Source organism: Microcaecilia unicolor, chromosome 3 (genome assembly GCF_901765095.1).
Source record: "Microcaecilia unicolor chromosome 3, aMicUni1.1, whole genome shotgun sequence".
In the NCBI taxonomy this organism is placed as follows: Eukaryota; Metazoa; Chordata; class Amphibia; order Gymnophiona; family Siphonopidae; genus Microcaecilia; species Microcaecilia unicolor.
This window is the reverse complement of record NC_044033.1, coordinates 513,342,335-513,357,923: the sequence shown is the minus strand read 5'-3', so window position 1 is coordinate 513,357,923 and position 15,589 is coordinate 513,342,335. Positions and strand designations below refer to the sequence as shown.

General features: G+C 46.7%; 1 protein-coding gene across 2 annotated transcripts in view; it reads right to left on the bottom strand.

Moving 5' to 3' along the window:
* MCHR2 (melanin concentrating hormone receptor 2) overlaps window positions 1-15,589 on the bottom strand; it is a 243,944-nt gene that overhangs the window by 161,712 nt on the left and 66,643 nt on the right. For both annotated transcript variants that reach the window (XM_030195657.1, XM_030195658.1), the window contains exon 2: window positions 3,508-3,714. In XM_030195657.1, coding sequence (XP_030051517.1) covers window positions 3,508-3,695 — 188 coding nt within the window. In that variant the 5' untranslated portion in view covers window positions 3,696-3,714. The remainder of the gene's footprint in view (window positions 1-3,507; window positions 3,715-15,589) is intronic.

The following is a 15,589-nucleotide window of genomic DNA, read 5'->3' as shown; positions in this document are numbered from 1 at the left end:
GGACAGTCAAGCCATTGTGACATCACTGATGAGGTTGGCTCTTAGGCATTGGTGGACTGAGGCATTATGACATCACAATGTCAGCTCTGGTTAAATCACCGCAGCTCCTCAGTACCTTTCCGCTCTCATCTCTCCCTACACTCCTCTCCGTGAACTCCGTTCGCTGGGTAAATGTCTCCTGTCGTCCCCCTTCTCCCCCACTGCTAACTCCCGGCTCCGTTCCTTCTATCTCGCTGCTCCCTATGCCTGGAATAGACTCCCTGAGCCAGTCCGTCAGGCTCAGTCTCTGGCTGTCTTCAAGTCTAGGCTTAAAGCCCACCTCTTTGCTACTGCTTTCGACTCCTAACCATGACTCTCTTACTCAACACCCTCACTTATCACCCCTACCACTGCAATTTCCCCACCCCTAGCTGTCTGTTCGTCTGTCCAATTTAGATTGTAAGCTCTGTTGAGCAGGGACTGTCTTTTCATGTTCATTTGTACAGCGCTGCGTAAGTCTAGTAGCGCTATAGAAATGTTTAATACTAGTAGTAGTAGTACTATTTCACGGTAGTTCTATTATTAGGTTTCAATTTACTGTTTTCAAGTTTCCCTCATTTATTGTGCTTAGTTTATTCTTGGTTATTTTACTATTGCTATGCTGTTAACAAAATTGTATGTTTTATGTTAAACTGTACCTGCTGTACCCCGCCTTGGGTGAATCAAACATATAAACGGCGAGTGACCGTACTCACTCGCAAATGCGCAGTAGACTTCCCTCAATACGTGATGACGGGGGGGCGTGACAGAGAGGGAAACTGCGCAAAGGGGAGGGAACCGCCGAGGTCGCCACCGCTCCCCCTCCCCCCCCCCGAGGTTGCCGCCACTGGTACCCCCCCGGAGTCGCCGCCGCCGCCACCCCTCCACCCGGCCCGTCTCTTCGCTATTCAACTTACATCTCCAGAGCAGGCAGATCAGCTGAGCTCCCATCGGCCTTCCTTCCCTGCCTGTGTCCCGCCGTCGCCGACGTTACGTCACACGAGGGCGGGACACAGGCAGAGAAGGAAGGCCGATGGGAGCTCAGCTGATCTGCCTGCTCCGGAGATGTAAGTTGAATAGCGAAGAGACGGGCCAGCGGCGGCGACTCGGGGGGGGGGGGGGTACCGGTGGGGTACCGGCAGCAGCGACCTCGGGGGAGGGGGCAGTGGCGGCCCAATAGCCCGTTTTAACGGGCTCAACAGCTAGTCTCTTCATAAAGGCGGTTAATAGATCCCAAGAAAGAAAGAAAACATTTTATTTTTCTCATGTATTAGTAGATATTGGGGTTATAACATTAAAGAGCAGAGAGATATAAATCTCTTACTCTATTAAATACAGAAGCCAGTATAGAACTAGTATTTATACACTGCCCTCCCGTTGACATATTTACAGCTTACACAGCAGGAAAACAGGACAAATGAAAATTGAAATTAGAGGCAGGATTGTTCTAGTGCAAGCCAATACACAGTTGAGCAACCTCAGGCTGTCATTCTCCCTGGGCCTGATTCACACTTTTGCTGCCAAGATGCATCATCACACATATAGAATGGATGTAGATAGCAGCGGGACCAATCCTCCATTTTCTAGCATATAATTACACAGACCACACACGTGCAAGCAGCGAAGGTTTCAGTGCAGCAATTTAATTTTAATTCTTATCAGGGCAATATGCCACGGAATATCAGAAGAACTGCATATTAAATTGTCAATTAACTCATGCCATTTTTAAGCCTCTACAGCTGAAACACTTTCCTCCCTTAATATTACAAGTGGAAACTGCATGTATAGACCCAAACTACAAACAGATAAGACAGGTATGATGCAGGGAAAAACTGAGAAAAATAGTCTAAAACATTGCCACAGATTTCCATAAAATTAATAAATCATTGATTGTTTTTGCGTTTATCACATAATTATATTGGTTTTAATTTACTGGGAAAATTGAATGTTAAAATGATCGAGCAACATAAGATATTAAATTGTCAATTAACTGGTGCTATTTTTTTTAAACCTCTACAGCTGAAACACTTTTCTCCCTTAATATTACAAGTAGAAAGTCCAGGGGCGTAGCCAGGCTTCGGCGGGAGGGGGGGTCCAGAGGTCGAGGTGAGGGGGCACATCTTAGCTCCCCCCCGGTGCTGCCGACCCCCCCCCCCCCCCCAGAAGCGTAGCAAGGTTTTGATGTCAGGGGGAGCAGACCTTAAGTAAAAGAGGTGCCAGTGCGAGGCTGCATAGGCACCATTTCATTCAAAATCCATTTGGGGGAGCGGTTGCTCCCCTTGCACCCCACCTAGCTACGCCTCTGCCTCCACCATTTTTACCCCCCCCCCCCCCCCGCTGTCACCGCCGGACATCAGACTCACAGAAACAGAAGCCTTGCAGATCAGCAACGCAGCCACGACAGAGAAGAGGACTTCGGCTAGTGGGGGTTGGGGACCCCCCGCCAGCAAAGGTACTCAACGGCGGCGGAGAGTTGGCTGAGGGAGGGGGGGGGGAGTCGAAGGGGATGGGAGCAGGTGGGGCTAGGGCTAAATCTACGGGGGCCCATGCCCCCATGGCCCCATGTAGCTACACCCCTGGTAGAAACTGCAGGTGGAGGAGTGGCCTAGTGGTTAGGGTGGTGGACTTTGGTCCTGGGGAACTGAGGAACTGAGTTCGATTCCCACTTCAGGCACAGGCAGCTCCTTGTGACTCTGGGCAAGTCGCTTAACCCTCCATTGCCCCATGTAAGCCGCATTGAGCCTGCCATGAGTGGGAAAGCGCAGGGTACAAATGTAACAAAAATAAAAGAGATACTATTGGAGGTTCTACATGGAATGTTGCTACTATTGGAGATTCTACATGGAATGTTGCTATTCCACTACCAACATTCCATGTAGAAGGCTGCGCAGGCTTCTGTTTCTGTGAGGACGTCAGACTCACAGAAGCAGAAGCCTGCGCGGCCACATTGCTGATCTGCAAGGGCCGACTTCTACATGGAATGTTGGAATAGCAACATTCCATGTAGAATCTCAAATAGTAGCAACAGTGGAGGAGTGGCCTAGTGGTTAGGGTGGTGGACTTTGGTCCTGAGGAACTGAGTTTGATTCTCACTTCAGGCACAGGCAGCTCCTTGTGACTCTGGGCAAGTCACTTAACCCTCCATTGCCCCATGTAAGCCACATTGAGCCTGCCATGAGTGGGAAAGCGCAGGGTACAAATATAACTAAAATAAATAAATAAATATAGACTCAACCTACAAACAGTTAAGGTAGGTACGCAGAGAAAAATAGTTGAAAACACTGCCACGAATTTACATAACCTTTGATTGTTTTTGCAGTTATCACATAATTGTATCAGTTTTAATTTACTGGGGAAAATTGAATCCTAAAATGATCGAGCAATGTAAGATATTTTCTACTGATTAGAACAGAGGAAACAATGCAATCTTTTTTCACAACGTGGTTTATTAAAGCAACGGGGGCCTGTCGTCTCGCTTTAATTCCATACCTGATGATGATCACCAAAACGAGGATATTTCCAACCAGTCCTGTTGCACAAATAATCCCAATGAAAGAGGGCAGGATGATGGTTTCTGCTGCATTGCTGACTTGGTAATGATAGCCAGCAGTCCAGGAAGTGTTCAGCAGGTCATAGGTGCTGTTCCAACAGGAGAGCTGAATTTCACTCATGATCATTGAGATCTGGGCTTTACAGCTGTCAGGGTAAGGGAGGGGAAAAGCATTACTCACAGAAGACCTCAATTTGCATGTTTCCAACTCATTTTTGTGAGCATCTACCTAACCAGCAATGCTGAAATATTTACAAGATACAACAAGCATTAAAGGTTTTATCATGTAAGTCATCAACCTCTTAACATATCTCTGTGCAATAAATTTAAAGCCACCTTTTCTATCAAACTGCAATATTCTGGGGCCCTTTTACTAAGGCACGTAGGTGCCTATCACGCTTATTTTTGAAAGCGAATGATACCTGTCTGTAGACACAAATCAGGAGATTGGCGTCCTTCTCGCAAGGTCGCCCAAATCGGCATAATTGAAAGCCGATTTTTTGCGTCCTCAACTGCTTTCCGTCGTGGGGATGACCAAAGTTCACTGGGGCGTGTTGGCAGGGTAGCGAAGGTGGGACTGGGCGTGATTAGGAGATGGTCGTCCTCGGCCAATAATAGAAAAAAGGAGGGCGTTCATGATGAGCACTTGGCCGACTTTACATGGTCCATTTTTTTTCACGACCAAGTCTCATAAAGGTGCCCGAACTGACCAGATGACCACCGAAGGGAATCGGGGATGACCTCCCCTTACTCCCCCAGTGGTCACTAACCCCCTCCCACCATAAAAAACAAGTTTAAAAATACTTTTTTTGTCAGCCTCTATGCCAGCCTCAAATGCCATACTCAGGTTCATTGCAGCAGTATAAAGGTCCCTGGAGCAGTTGTAGTGGGTGCAGTGTACTTCAGGTAGGCGGACCTGGGGGGGGGGGGGCTGGGGGGCTCAGCACCCAAGGTAAGAGAGCTATGCAGCTGGGAGCAATTTCTGAAGTCCACTGCAGTGCCCCCTAGGGTGCCTGGTTTGTGTCCTGGCATGCTGGCTCCTCCCACGACCAAAGGGCTTGGATTTGGATGCTTTTGAACTAGACGTCTTTGGTTTCCATTATCGCCAAAAACCGAGGACGACCATCTCAAAGGTCGACCTAAATGTCAAGATTTGGGCGTCCCCTATCTTATTATTGAAACGAAAGATGGACGTCCATCATTTTGATAATACGCGTTGCCCTGCCCCTTCGCGGCACCGTCCTTAGAGTTGGGCGCCCTTAGAGATGGTCGTCCCCGTTCAAAAATGCCCCTCCACGCGTGTACAATGTGTGTCAAATTCAAACTACCGCCCGGCTATCATGTGCCCCGGGTGGTAATTTCATTTTTGACGCGTGTCCAAAACACGTGATAGAAATTTTCTACCATGTGGTGCTTACCCGATGGTAATTGGCAGTGTACTCACGCTGACGACTACCGCCTGGTTAACGCGTGAGACCTTACTGCCAAGTCAATAGGTGGCAGCCTGGTCTCATGCCGGAAGTGGACGTGTGCTGGTTTTATTTTGCTGCACATCCATTTTCAGCCACAAAAAAGGGCCTTTTTTAAAGGCACACTGAAAAACGGACCTGCGTGCATCCAAAACACAAGCCTTCACCAGCGCTGGCAATTTTTCGACGCGCCTTAGTAAAAGGGCTCCTCTAACAGCTACCAAAATTGAAGATGCATTGTCCATTTAGGGGGAGATTCTATATATAGTGCCTAGAAAGTCCACGCAGAAATCGTTTTTCTCTAAGCGTATTCTATCAAATTTAGGCATGGTTTATAGAATAAGCTTAGTTGATACCCCAGCGCCTAAAACTACGTGCCTCCATTTACACCAATAAAAATGTGGCGTAACTCCCTGCCTGTAGATTTATGTAGACTGGGCCATATTCTATAACAACATACGTAAATTTGGGAACCCCAACCATTAGGCCACCTGAGACGGGGGCCTCAGGCGGCACTGTACAGGAGCAGCATCTCGGGGAACAGCTTCGCGACGTTTTACCTCGTCACAGTGACGTTCCAAACCTGGCCGTGGCAATGATTCCTATACACTGCCCTGTTGCTGCCAGCACCCGCCTCTTCCCTTTACTGAGGCCGCCTCTCTGAAGTAACTTCCTGTTTTATCATAGGCTCAGGCAGCCACAGTAGAGGGAAGAGGCGAGTGCTGGCGGCGGCAGGGCAGCATATAATCGCTGCCGCTGCTGGATGTGGAACATCGCCGTAACAAGGTAAAATGCCGGGGGGTGGGGGGGTGGGGAGGAGCAGCATCTCGGCCCAGGGGGGGAGGGCGGCATGTTAGTTCTGCCTCAGGCAATATCTTGCCATGGGCCGGTCCTGTACTAACTGGGTGTCTCTAGCATTAGCGAATGCTAAAAATGCTAGCACGCCTACAGCGTGGCTTAGTAAATACAGCCATAATTTGCATAGATCAGAGGCCTAAATATGTTGATGTAGTGTGAGTGTGTGTGTGTGTGTGTGTGTGTGTGTGCGCTTACTAAAGTCTCCAATGACCTATTACTGGCTAAATCCAGAGGTCAATATTCCATCCTCATTCTTCTTGATCTTTCCGCTGCTTTTGACACTGTCGATCACAGCATACTTCTCGATACCCTGTCCTCACTTGGATTCCAGTGCTCTGTCCTTTCCTGGTTCTCTTCCTACCTCTCCCTCCGCACCTTTAGTGTTCACTCTGGTGGATCCTCTTCTACTTCTATCCCTCTGCCTGTCGGCGTACCTCAGGGTTCTGTTCTTGGTCCCCTCCTCTTTTCTATCTACACTTCTTCCCTTGGTTCATTAATCTCATCCCATGGCTTTTCCTACCATCTCTATGCTGATGACTCCCAAATCTACCTTTCTACCCCTGATATCTCACCTTGCATCCAAACCAAAGTTTCAGCGTGCTTGTCTGACATTGCTGCCTGGATGTCTCAACGCCACCTGAAATTAAATATGACCAAAACCGAGCTTCTCATTTCCCCCCCCAAACCCACCTCCCCGCTCCCCCCGTTTTCTATTTCTGTTGATGGCTCTCTCATTCTCCCTGTCTCCTCAGCTCGAAACCTTGGGGTCATCTTTGACTCTTCTCTCTCCTTCTCTGCTCATATCCAGCAGACCGCCAAGACCTGTCGTTTCTTTCTTTACAACATCCGTAAAATCCGCCCCTTTCTTTCCGAGCACTCTACCAAAACCCTCATCCACACCCTTGTCACCTCTCGTTTAGACTACTGCAATCTGCTTCTTGCTGGCCTCCCACTTAGTCACCTCTCCCCTCTCCAGTCGGTTCAAAACTCTGCTGCCCGTCTCATCTTCCGCCAGGGTCGCTTTACTCATACTACCCCTCTCCTCAAGACCCTTCACTGGCTCCCTATCCGTTTTCGCATCCTGTTCAAACTTCTTCTACTAACCTATAAATGTATTCACTCTGCTGCTCCCCAGTATCTCTCCACACTCGTCCTTCCCTACACCCCTTCCCGTGCACTCCGCTCCATGGATAAATCCTTCTTATCTGTTCCCTTCTCCACTACTGCCAACTCCAGACTTCGCGCCTTCTGTCTCGCTGCACCCTACGCCTGGAATAAACTTCCTGAGCCCCTACGTCTTGCCCCATCCTTGGCCACCTTTAAATCTAGACTGAAAGCCCACCTCTTTAACATTGCTTTTGACTCGTAACCACTTGTAACCACTCGCCTCCACCTACCCTCCTCTCTTCCTTCCCGTTCACATTAATTGATTTGATTTGCTTACTTTATTTATTTTTTGTCTATTAGATTGTAAGCTCTTTGAGCAGGGACTGTCTTTCTTCTATGTTTGTGCAGCGCTGCGTATGCCTTGTAGCGCTATAGAAATGCTAAATAGTAGTAGTAGTAGAGAGAGAGAAAGAGAAAGAGAGCGTCACTGTGAGGGTAATTTTGTATTTCTTTATGTAAAACATTTATATGCCACATTTTTGACCTTAATATTACATTGGGTCATTTGGGGCATATCATCATAGGCTAAGTTAGCCACATCCCCCCCCCCCCCCCCCCCCCCCCAAACTATGGACCTGTTATTCACCAAGCTGAATTAACTCCGGATTTTGAATTCCAGAGCATGTGCATGACTGGGTAAGTGTGGCAACCTGGAAGTTAACCAGGCACTGGCCAATACTCAGACCAGTGGACAAAGTTAGGACAGTGTAATAAAAGTGAATTTTAAAGATTGTTTTTTCAACTCTGCCTTGACCGACCAGTGCACTCGGGGTCTATATTTTTGATTAGAAGTGGTTCTGTTTGGAAATGATTGTTTAACTTTGTGTGAAAATAAGTTGGAATGCAGAAGATAAGACACAGCTCTAATTAATTTGGCATGTGAAGAGGAGGATGGCACTTGTTTTCGAAGTTCAGACTGGCCACCTGGACTTGGAAACGTGACCACATTCCCACAGTATGGCTTGTTTACCTATTCTCAAGCATTCTGTAATTTTCCTTGGCTCTGAAAATAAGCTTTAGCCTAATAAAAAGGGGGGCTTGTTGCAGCAGAGTTTTGAGGCTCATCTGTGGGTGGACGCACCGTGCAGAAAAGGCTTCGGGCTTTCGCTGCAATGGGCCTCCTGGCTGATGAGATAAGGGCCTGAAATTACTGACCAGTGATGTTGTATGTATAATATGTATATACCTGTCTTATAGCTTTCTTTTAGTTAGATGATTTAATCATTGTATATACAAATGCAATAAATAAGTAAATCATTGTAGATTTTAGCACCTCTAATAAAGGTCTCATTTACCTAATATGAATCCAAAAGAATCCACGGTACTTATTGACTAGTCTGTGTCAGTGAAGCATCCATAGCAGTACAGACAGCTGTTTTGCTGTTCTAATTTCATCGGAATACTTAGCAGGTTTGTGAACTGAACAGTGGCGTACCAGGGGGGGGGGGGGCGGTGGGGGCGGTCCTCCCCGGGTGCACGCCGCTGGGGGGGGGGGGTGCCGCGCGCTGGTCAGCTTCGTGCGTTTCCATGCTCCCTCTGCCCCGGAACAGGAAGTAACCTGTTCCGGGGCAAAGGGAGCATGGAAACGCACAAAGCTGACCGGCGCGCAGCACCCCCCCCCAGCGGCGTGCACCCGGGGGGGGTTCTTTCGACGGGGTGCGGGGGTGTCCTTTCACCGGGGGAGGGTGTCGCGCTGCACCGGGAGGTGGCGCTGCACCCCAGGGGCGGGGCGCATCGGCGATCCGCCCCGGGTGTCAGCCCCCCTAGGAACACCACTGGAACTGAATATCACGAAAAAGGGGCCCGGCTCCACCCAAACTCAGCTCCTAGATTGCCTCTTTTGGGATCTTGCCAGGTACTTGTGACCTGGATTGGCCACTGTTGGAAACAGGATGCTGGGCTAGATGGACCTTTGGTCTGTAACAATATGGCAACACTTATGTACTTAGGATTCTGAATGGAATCTTGCTACTCTTTAGGGTTCTAAATGGAATGTTGCTATTGTTTGGGTTTCTGCCAGGTACTTGTGACCTGGATTGGCCACTGTTGGAAACAGGATGCTGGGCTAGATGGACCTTTGGTCTGTAACAGTATGGCAACACTTATGTACTTAGGATTCTGAATGGAATCTTGCTACTCTTTAGGGTTCTAAATGTAATGTTGCTATTGTTTGGGTTTCTGCCAGGTACTTGTGACCTGGATTGGCCACTGTTGGAAACAGGATGCTGGGCTAGATGGACCTTTGGTCTGTAACAGTATGGCAACACTTATGTACTTAGGATTCTGAATGGAATCTTGCTACTCTTTAGGGTTCTAAATGGAATGTTGCTATTGTTTGGGTTTCTGCCAGGTACTTGTGACCTGGATTGGCCACTGTTGGAAACAGGATGCTGGGCTAGATGGACCTTTGGTCTGTAACAGTATGGCAACACTTATGTACTTAGGATTCTGAATGGAATCTTGCTACTCTTTAGGGTTCTAAATGGAATGTTGCTATTGTTTGGGTTTCTGCCAGGTACTTGTGACCTGGATTGGCCACTGTTGGAAACAGGATGCTGGGCTAGATGGACCTTTGGTCTGTAACAGTATGGCAACACTTATGTACTTAGGATTCTGAATGGAATCTTGCTACTCTTTAGGGTTCTAAATGGAATGTTGCTATTGTTTGGGTTTCTGCCAGTTACTTGTGACCTGGATTGGCCACTGTTGGAAACAGGATGCTGGGCTAGATGGACCTTTGGTCTGTAACAGTATGGCAACACTTATGTACTTAGGATTCTGAATGGAATCTTGCTACTCTTTAGGGTTCTAAATGGAATGTTGCTATTGTTTGGGTTTCTGCCAGGTACTTGTGACCTGGATTGGCCACTGTTGGAAACAGGATGCTGGGCTAGATGGACCTTTGGTCTGTAACAGTATGGCAGTGCTTATGTTCTTACCTTGCATATTATTATCTATAGATAGTTTCTCTATAGATCCCTTACAGATAATAAAAGTAGGTCCTCCTTTTAACAGGTTCTTGCCGTATTATGCTTCATTTTAAATGTTAACTTAAAAAATTCTATTTAGTTGAGATTTGCTATCTTAGCCTAAACCAAATGATCCTGCACTGATTTTCTATTGTCTTATTCACAATATATGATTACATTTTCTAATTCAGTGAGCTTATCTTTGACTTTTAGACAAAACTGTTGTCGGTTTTCTGTCTTCTGAATAAGGTTGTGATTAAATTAAAGGGAGAACTGTGGATCTGAAGGGTACATTGTTCTGTTCTGGTATAATAACTGAAAATACATTTAGAGTTGGTATAATTAAATCCTTGTATTGGTACCCACCCACAATCCTCCACCCCATAAACACACACACACACTACTCTTTTCCCAGTACTTTACTTATGTAACTCCTGTCCAATTTTCAGTGGAAATTAAAAAAAAACAACTATTATAGAAATTCAACAGAAAGAATAGCTTACACATCTGTGAATTTGAGTTATAGTGGGAGTCCTTTTACTAAGCCGCGGTAAAAAGTGGCCTGCGGCAGTGTAGGCGAATGTTCTGGGCGCGCACCGGGCCAGTTTTTACCGCATCGGCGTAAAAGGACTATTTTTTTTAATAGGATGAGAAAAGGGTGTGCGGTAAAACCAGCGTGCGTCTAAAACCAGCCTGAGCCCTTAATGCCACCCATAAGGGCTCACACGCTACACAGTGACCGGTTGGCACATGCCAACTGCCGATTACCGCCGGAAATAGCATGCGTGGGAGGAAATAAATAAAAAAAAGCATCCAGGCATTATGGGCGTGCGCCAAATCTGAAATTACCGCCAGGGGAGCGCTGTAGGCTGGCTGTAGTCTCATTCGGGCATGCGCTGCACTTGCATAGAGCCTAACGCGCCTTTGTAAACAGGCCAGAGTATGAGGTTTGATGGAGCCCCAAAATCATTAAAAATAGTACATAAGTAATGCCATACTGGGAAAAGACCAAAGGTCCATCGAGCCCAGCATCCTGTCCCCGACAGCGGCCAATCCAGGTCAAGGGCACCTAGCAGCTTCCCAAACGTACAAACATTCTATACATGTTATTCCCGAAATTGTGGATTTTTCCCAAGTCCATTTAGTAGCGGTCTATGGACTTGTCCAAACCGTCCAAACCCTTTTTAAAGTCTGCCAAGCTAACTGCCTTCACCACGTTCTCCGGCAACAAATTCCAGAGTTTAATTATGCGTTGGGTGAAGAAACATTTTCTCCGATTTGTTTTAAATTTACTACACTGTAGTTTCATCGCATGCCCCCTAGTCTTAGTATTTTTGGAAAGCATGAACAGACGCTTCACATCCACCTGTTCCATTCCACTCATTATTTGATATACCTCTATCATGTCTCCCCTCAGCCGTCTCTTCTCCAAGCTGAAAAGCCCTAGCCTCCTTAGTCTTTCTTCATAGGGAAGTTGTCCCATCCCCGCTATCATTTTCGTCGCCCTTCGCTGCACCATTGCTTGTATGAAGATGTTTAAATTTGATGTAGTGAAAAATGCCGTCAATTACAGTGAACACAAATTGACTCATGTGGTTCAAAGTACTGCAACATTTTTCTGCGCTGTCGTAGCGCAGTGGGCTTTAGCGTCTGTCTTTGAGCACTGGCCTCCTCGTGCAGTGAGAGGTGAACTGGAAGAACCAGACACTTAACTCACATGAAACACCCTCCCCCTCTATTCCTTTTTGGTATCCAAATCCCCAGCCCCAATCCAGCATCTCTCATTCTCAGACTTCATGTACCATATTCCAACTAGCGAGTTGTATGGGGATAGAAATTTCACCCATCTCCCACTGCTTTCTGTCATTAAAAAAAGATAGTGAAAAACATTTAGAACAATAAAAGAGAAATAATACTCCTCATAAAGTGACAAAAATATATTTGTCGTGCTAACGAAAAGGAGTTGTCATAGACAGCCTATGAGGGTGTTCATTTATAGTTTATAGTTTATTCAGATTTGTTATACCACCATTAACCAACTGGCAGATCAGAGCGGTGCACAGTTCTAAAAAAAAATAGCAAAGACAGAAAAGAACTTCATTGTTTATAGGAAAGGTTCAAAATCATACAACCAGGGCAGAGAAGGTAGGTGTAGATGCAAGAATGGAGGGGAGAGAGGCAAATAGGAACTTAAAGGAAGTTGCAGGACCATTCAGGAAAGACGGAAAAGTCCTCATGTAGCGTCAGACCTGTGAGTTCTTGTACCAAGTAGAGCGCTGCCGAGCCCGGTACTCAGACCAGGTTCTGCTTGGTGGCTGGACAACCCCGGGTTTCACCTGCGCTGACCACCGTTCCCCAGAGGTTGAGCCCCTAGGTGCGGGTGGCCTGCAGGGCTTACGAGACGGAGCAGGAAGCGGGGTGGTGAACGTAACGGCCAGACAGGCAGCAGGCAAGAGAGTGATCCAGGTACAGGCAAGGTCAGTAGGCAGGCAGCAGACACGAGAGTAATCCAGGTACAGGCAGAGTCAGTAGGCAGGCAGCAGATATGAGAGTAATCCAGGTACAGGCAAGGTCAGTAGGCAGGCAGCAGACACAAGAGTAATCCAGGTACAGGCAAGGTCAGCAATGAAAAAAAAAGTAGAGGAGAAGCACACTACTGAGCAAATAACATCAACCAAAGTAGAAGCCGAAGCAAGGAGTCTAGGGAGAGCTCAGCTGATAAAATGCTGGCATTTGACATCAGCAGGGAGAAGGGGCACAGCCATAGGACAAGAGCAGGGGAAGGAGGAACTGGAAGACCAATAGGAGAGACGCAAGGGAAGCCAGGCAGAGGAAGAGCACACCCAGGTGAGTGAAAGCAAAGCAATCAAGGAGCCTGGAAGCAAGGCAGAGAGAGAGCAGAGCCAGGTGCATGGAAGCAAAGCAATTAAGGAGCATGCAGCCAGAGAAGAACTACACACACCTGGCTCAGGGCTGTGCCAGTCAAGTGTGCATGTCAACAGGACCCTGCGCAGCCCAAGGACGCCGCTTGCATTGAGGTAGGGGACATGACATGTAGGATCAACGCTTGACAAAACAGCCAGGTTTTGAAGGCAACTTTGAACCTCTTGTAGACAATTCTGCTTGGAGGGGAAGTAACGTGGAGGGGCATAATGGAACGCAAATGCCCATCTCCATGGATATCTATCTCCGAGAATGGTACGTGAAGGGACAGGACAGACCGTATTTTCAAAAAAGATGGGCGTCCATCTTTTTTTTCGATAATACAGTTTGTGCCAGGCAAATAAGTACATAAGTACATAAGTAATGCCACACTGGGAAAAGACCTAAGGTCCATTGAGCCCAGCATCCTGTCCACGACAGTGGCCAATCCAGGCTAAGGGCACTTTGCAAGCTTCCCAAGTGTACAAACATTCTATACATGTTATTCCTGGAATTGCAGATTTTTCCCAAGTCCATTTAGTAGTGGTTTATGGACTTGTCTTTTAGGAAACTGTCTAACCCCTTTTTAAACTCTGCTAAGCTAACCGCCTTCACCATGTTCTCTGGAAATGAATTCCAGAGTTTAATTATGCGTTGGATTTGTGCGGATTTGTGCTGGGCGATATCGTTTTTCAGCGATAATGGAAACCGAAGGCGCCCAGCTCAAAAACGAACAAATCCAAGACATTTGGTCGTCAGAGAGTAAGATAAAATGAGAAGAATGGTAAAAGAAAAAAAGAGAAGCAGCTGCAAAGGTTAAAAATTTACATCAGGCATGGATGCTGTTCAAAAATGCCATCTTGGAAGCCCAGTCCAGATATAGTCCATGTATTTAAAAAAGAGGAAGAAATGGCAAACGACAGCTGACACGGTTAAAAAATGAGGTCAGGGAAGCTATTAGAGCTAAAAGAAAATCATTCAGAAAATTAAAGAAGGATCCAACTGAAAATAGGAAACAGCATAAGGAATGGCAAGTCAAATGCAAAGTGCTGATAAGGAAAGCAAAGAGAGACCTTGAAAAGAAGATTGTGTTGAACGTAAAAACATATAATAAAAACTGTTTTTAGGTATATTAAAAGCAAGAAGCTGGCAAAAAAATCAGTTGAACTGCTAGATGAACAGGGAGTAAAAGGGGCACTCAGAAGAGAAGGCCATATCGGAGAGATTAAATTAATTCTTTGCTTTGGTCATCAATGAGGAAAATGTGGGAGATATACCAATGCCAGAAATGGTATTCAATGCTGACGAGCCAGAGAAACTGAAACAAATCTCTGTAAACCTTGAAGATATAAGGGGCAATTTGAGAAATTGAAGAGTAGCAAATCACCTGGACTGAATGGTAATCATCCCAGAGTACTGATAGAATTGAAAAACTGACTTGCAGAGCTATTGATAGTAATATGTAGTTTGTCTTTAAAATCAAGCATAGTACCAGAAAATAAATTGGAGGGTGGCCAATGTAATGCCAATTACTAAAAAGGGTTCCAGAGATGATCTGGGAAATTACAGACTGGTGAGCCTGACGTTGGTGCTGGGCAAAATGGTAGAGACTACTATAAAGAACAAAATTACAGAGCATATAGATAAGCATGAATTAATGAGACAAGGCCAACATGGATTTAGTCAGGGAAAATCTTGCCTCACCAATCTACTACATTTCTTTGAAAGGGTGAATAAACATGTGGATAAAGGTGAGCCGGTTGATATTCCTGCTTATAATCGAAAGAGAAAACGCCTATATTGTGACCCAAATCGGGAGATAGACGTTTATCTCCCAAAAATGAATAAAGCAGTATAATCAAAAGCCGAATTTGGACGTTTTCAACTGCACTCCGTCGCGGATGCGGACAACGTTGATGGGGGCGTGTCGAAGGCGTGGTGAAGGCGAAACTGGGGCGTGGTTATCTGCCGATCAGAGATGGGCGCCTTTCGCCGATAATGGAAAACAAATATGCGTTTTTAGCGAGAATTTAGGGCACTTTTCCTGCACACTGTTTTTCCACGAATAAGGCCCCAAAAAGTGCCCTAAATGACCAGATGACCACTGGAGGGAATCGGGGATGACCTCCCCTGACTCCCCCAGTGGTCACTAACCCCCTCCCACCACAAAATATGCCGTTTCACAACTTTTTATTTTCACCCTCAAATGTCATACCCACCTTCCTGGCAGCAGTATGCAGGTCACTGGAGCAGTGGACTTCAGGCAGGTGGACCCAGGCTCATACCCCCCCCCCACCTGTTACACTTGTGCTGGTAAATGGGAGCCCTCCAAACCGCCCCCCAAACCCACTGTACCCACGTGTAGGTGCCCCCCTTCACCCCTTAGGGCTATAGTAATGGTGTAGACTTGTGGGCATGGGATTTCAGGGGGATTTGGGGGGCTCAACACCCAAGGGAAGGGTGCTATGCACCTGGGAGCTGTTTTACCTTTTTTTTTTTTTTTTGTAAAAGTGCCCCCTAGGGTGCCCGGTTGGTGTCCTGGCATGTGAGGTGGACCGGTGCAGTACGAATCCTGGCCCCTCCCACGAATAAATGTCTTGGAGTTATTCGTTTTTGAGCTGGGCGTTTTCGGTTTC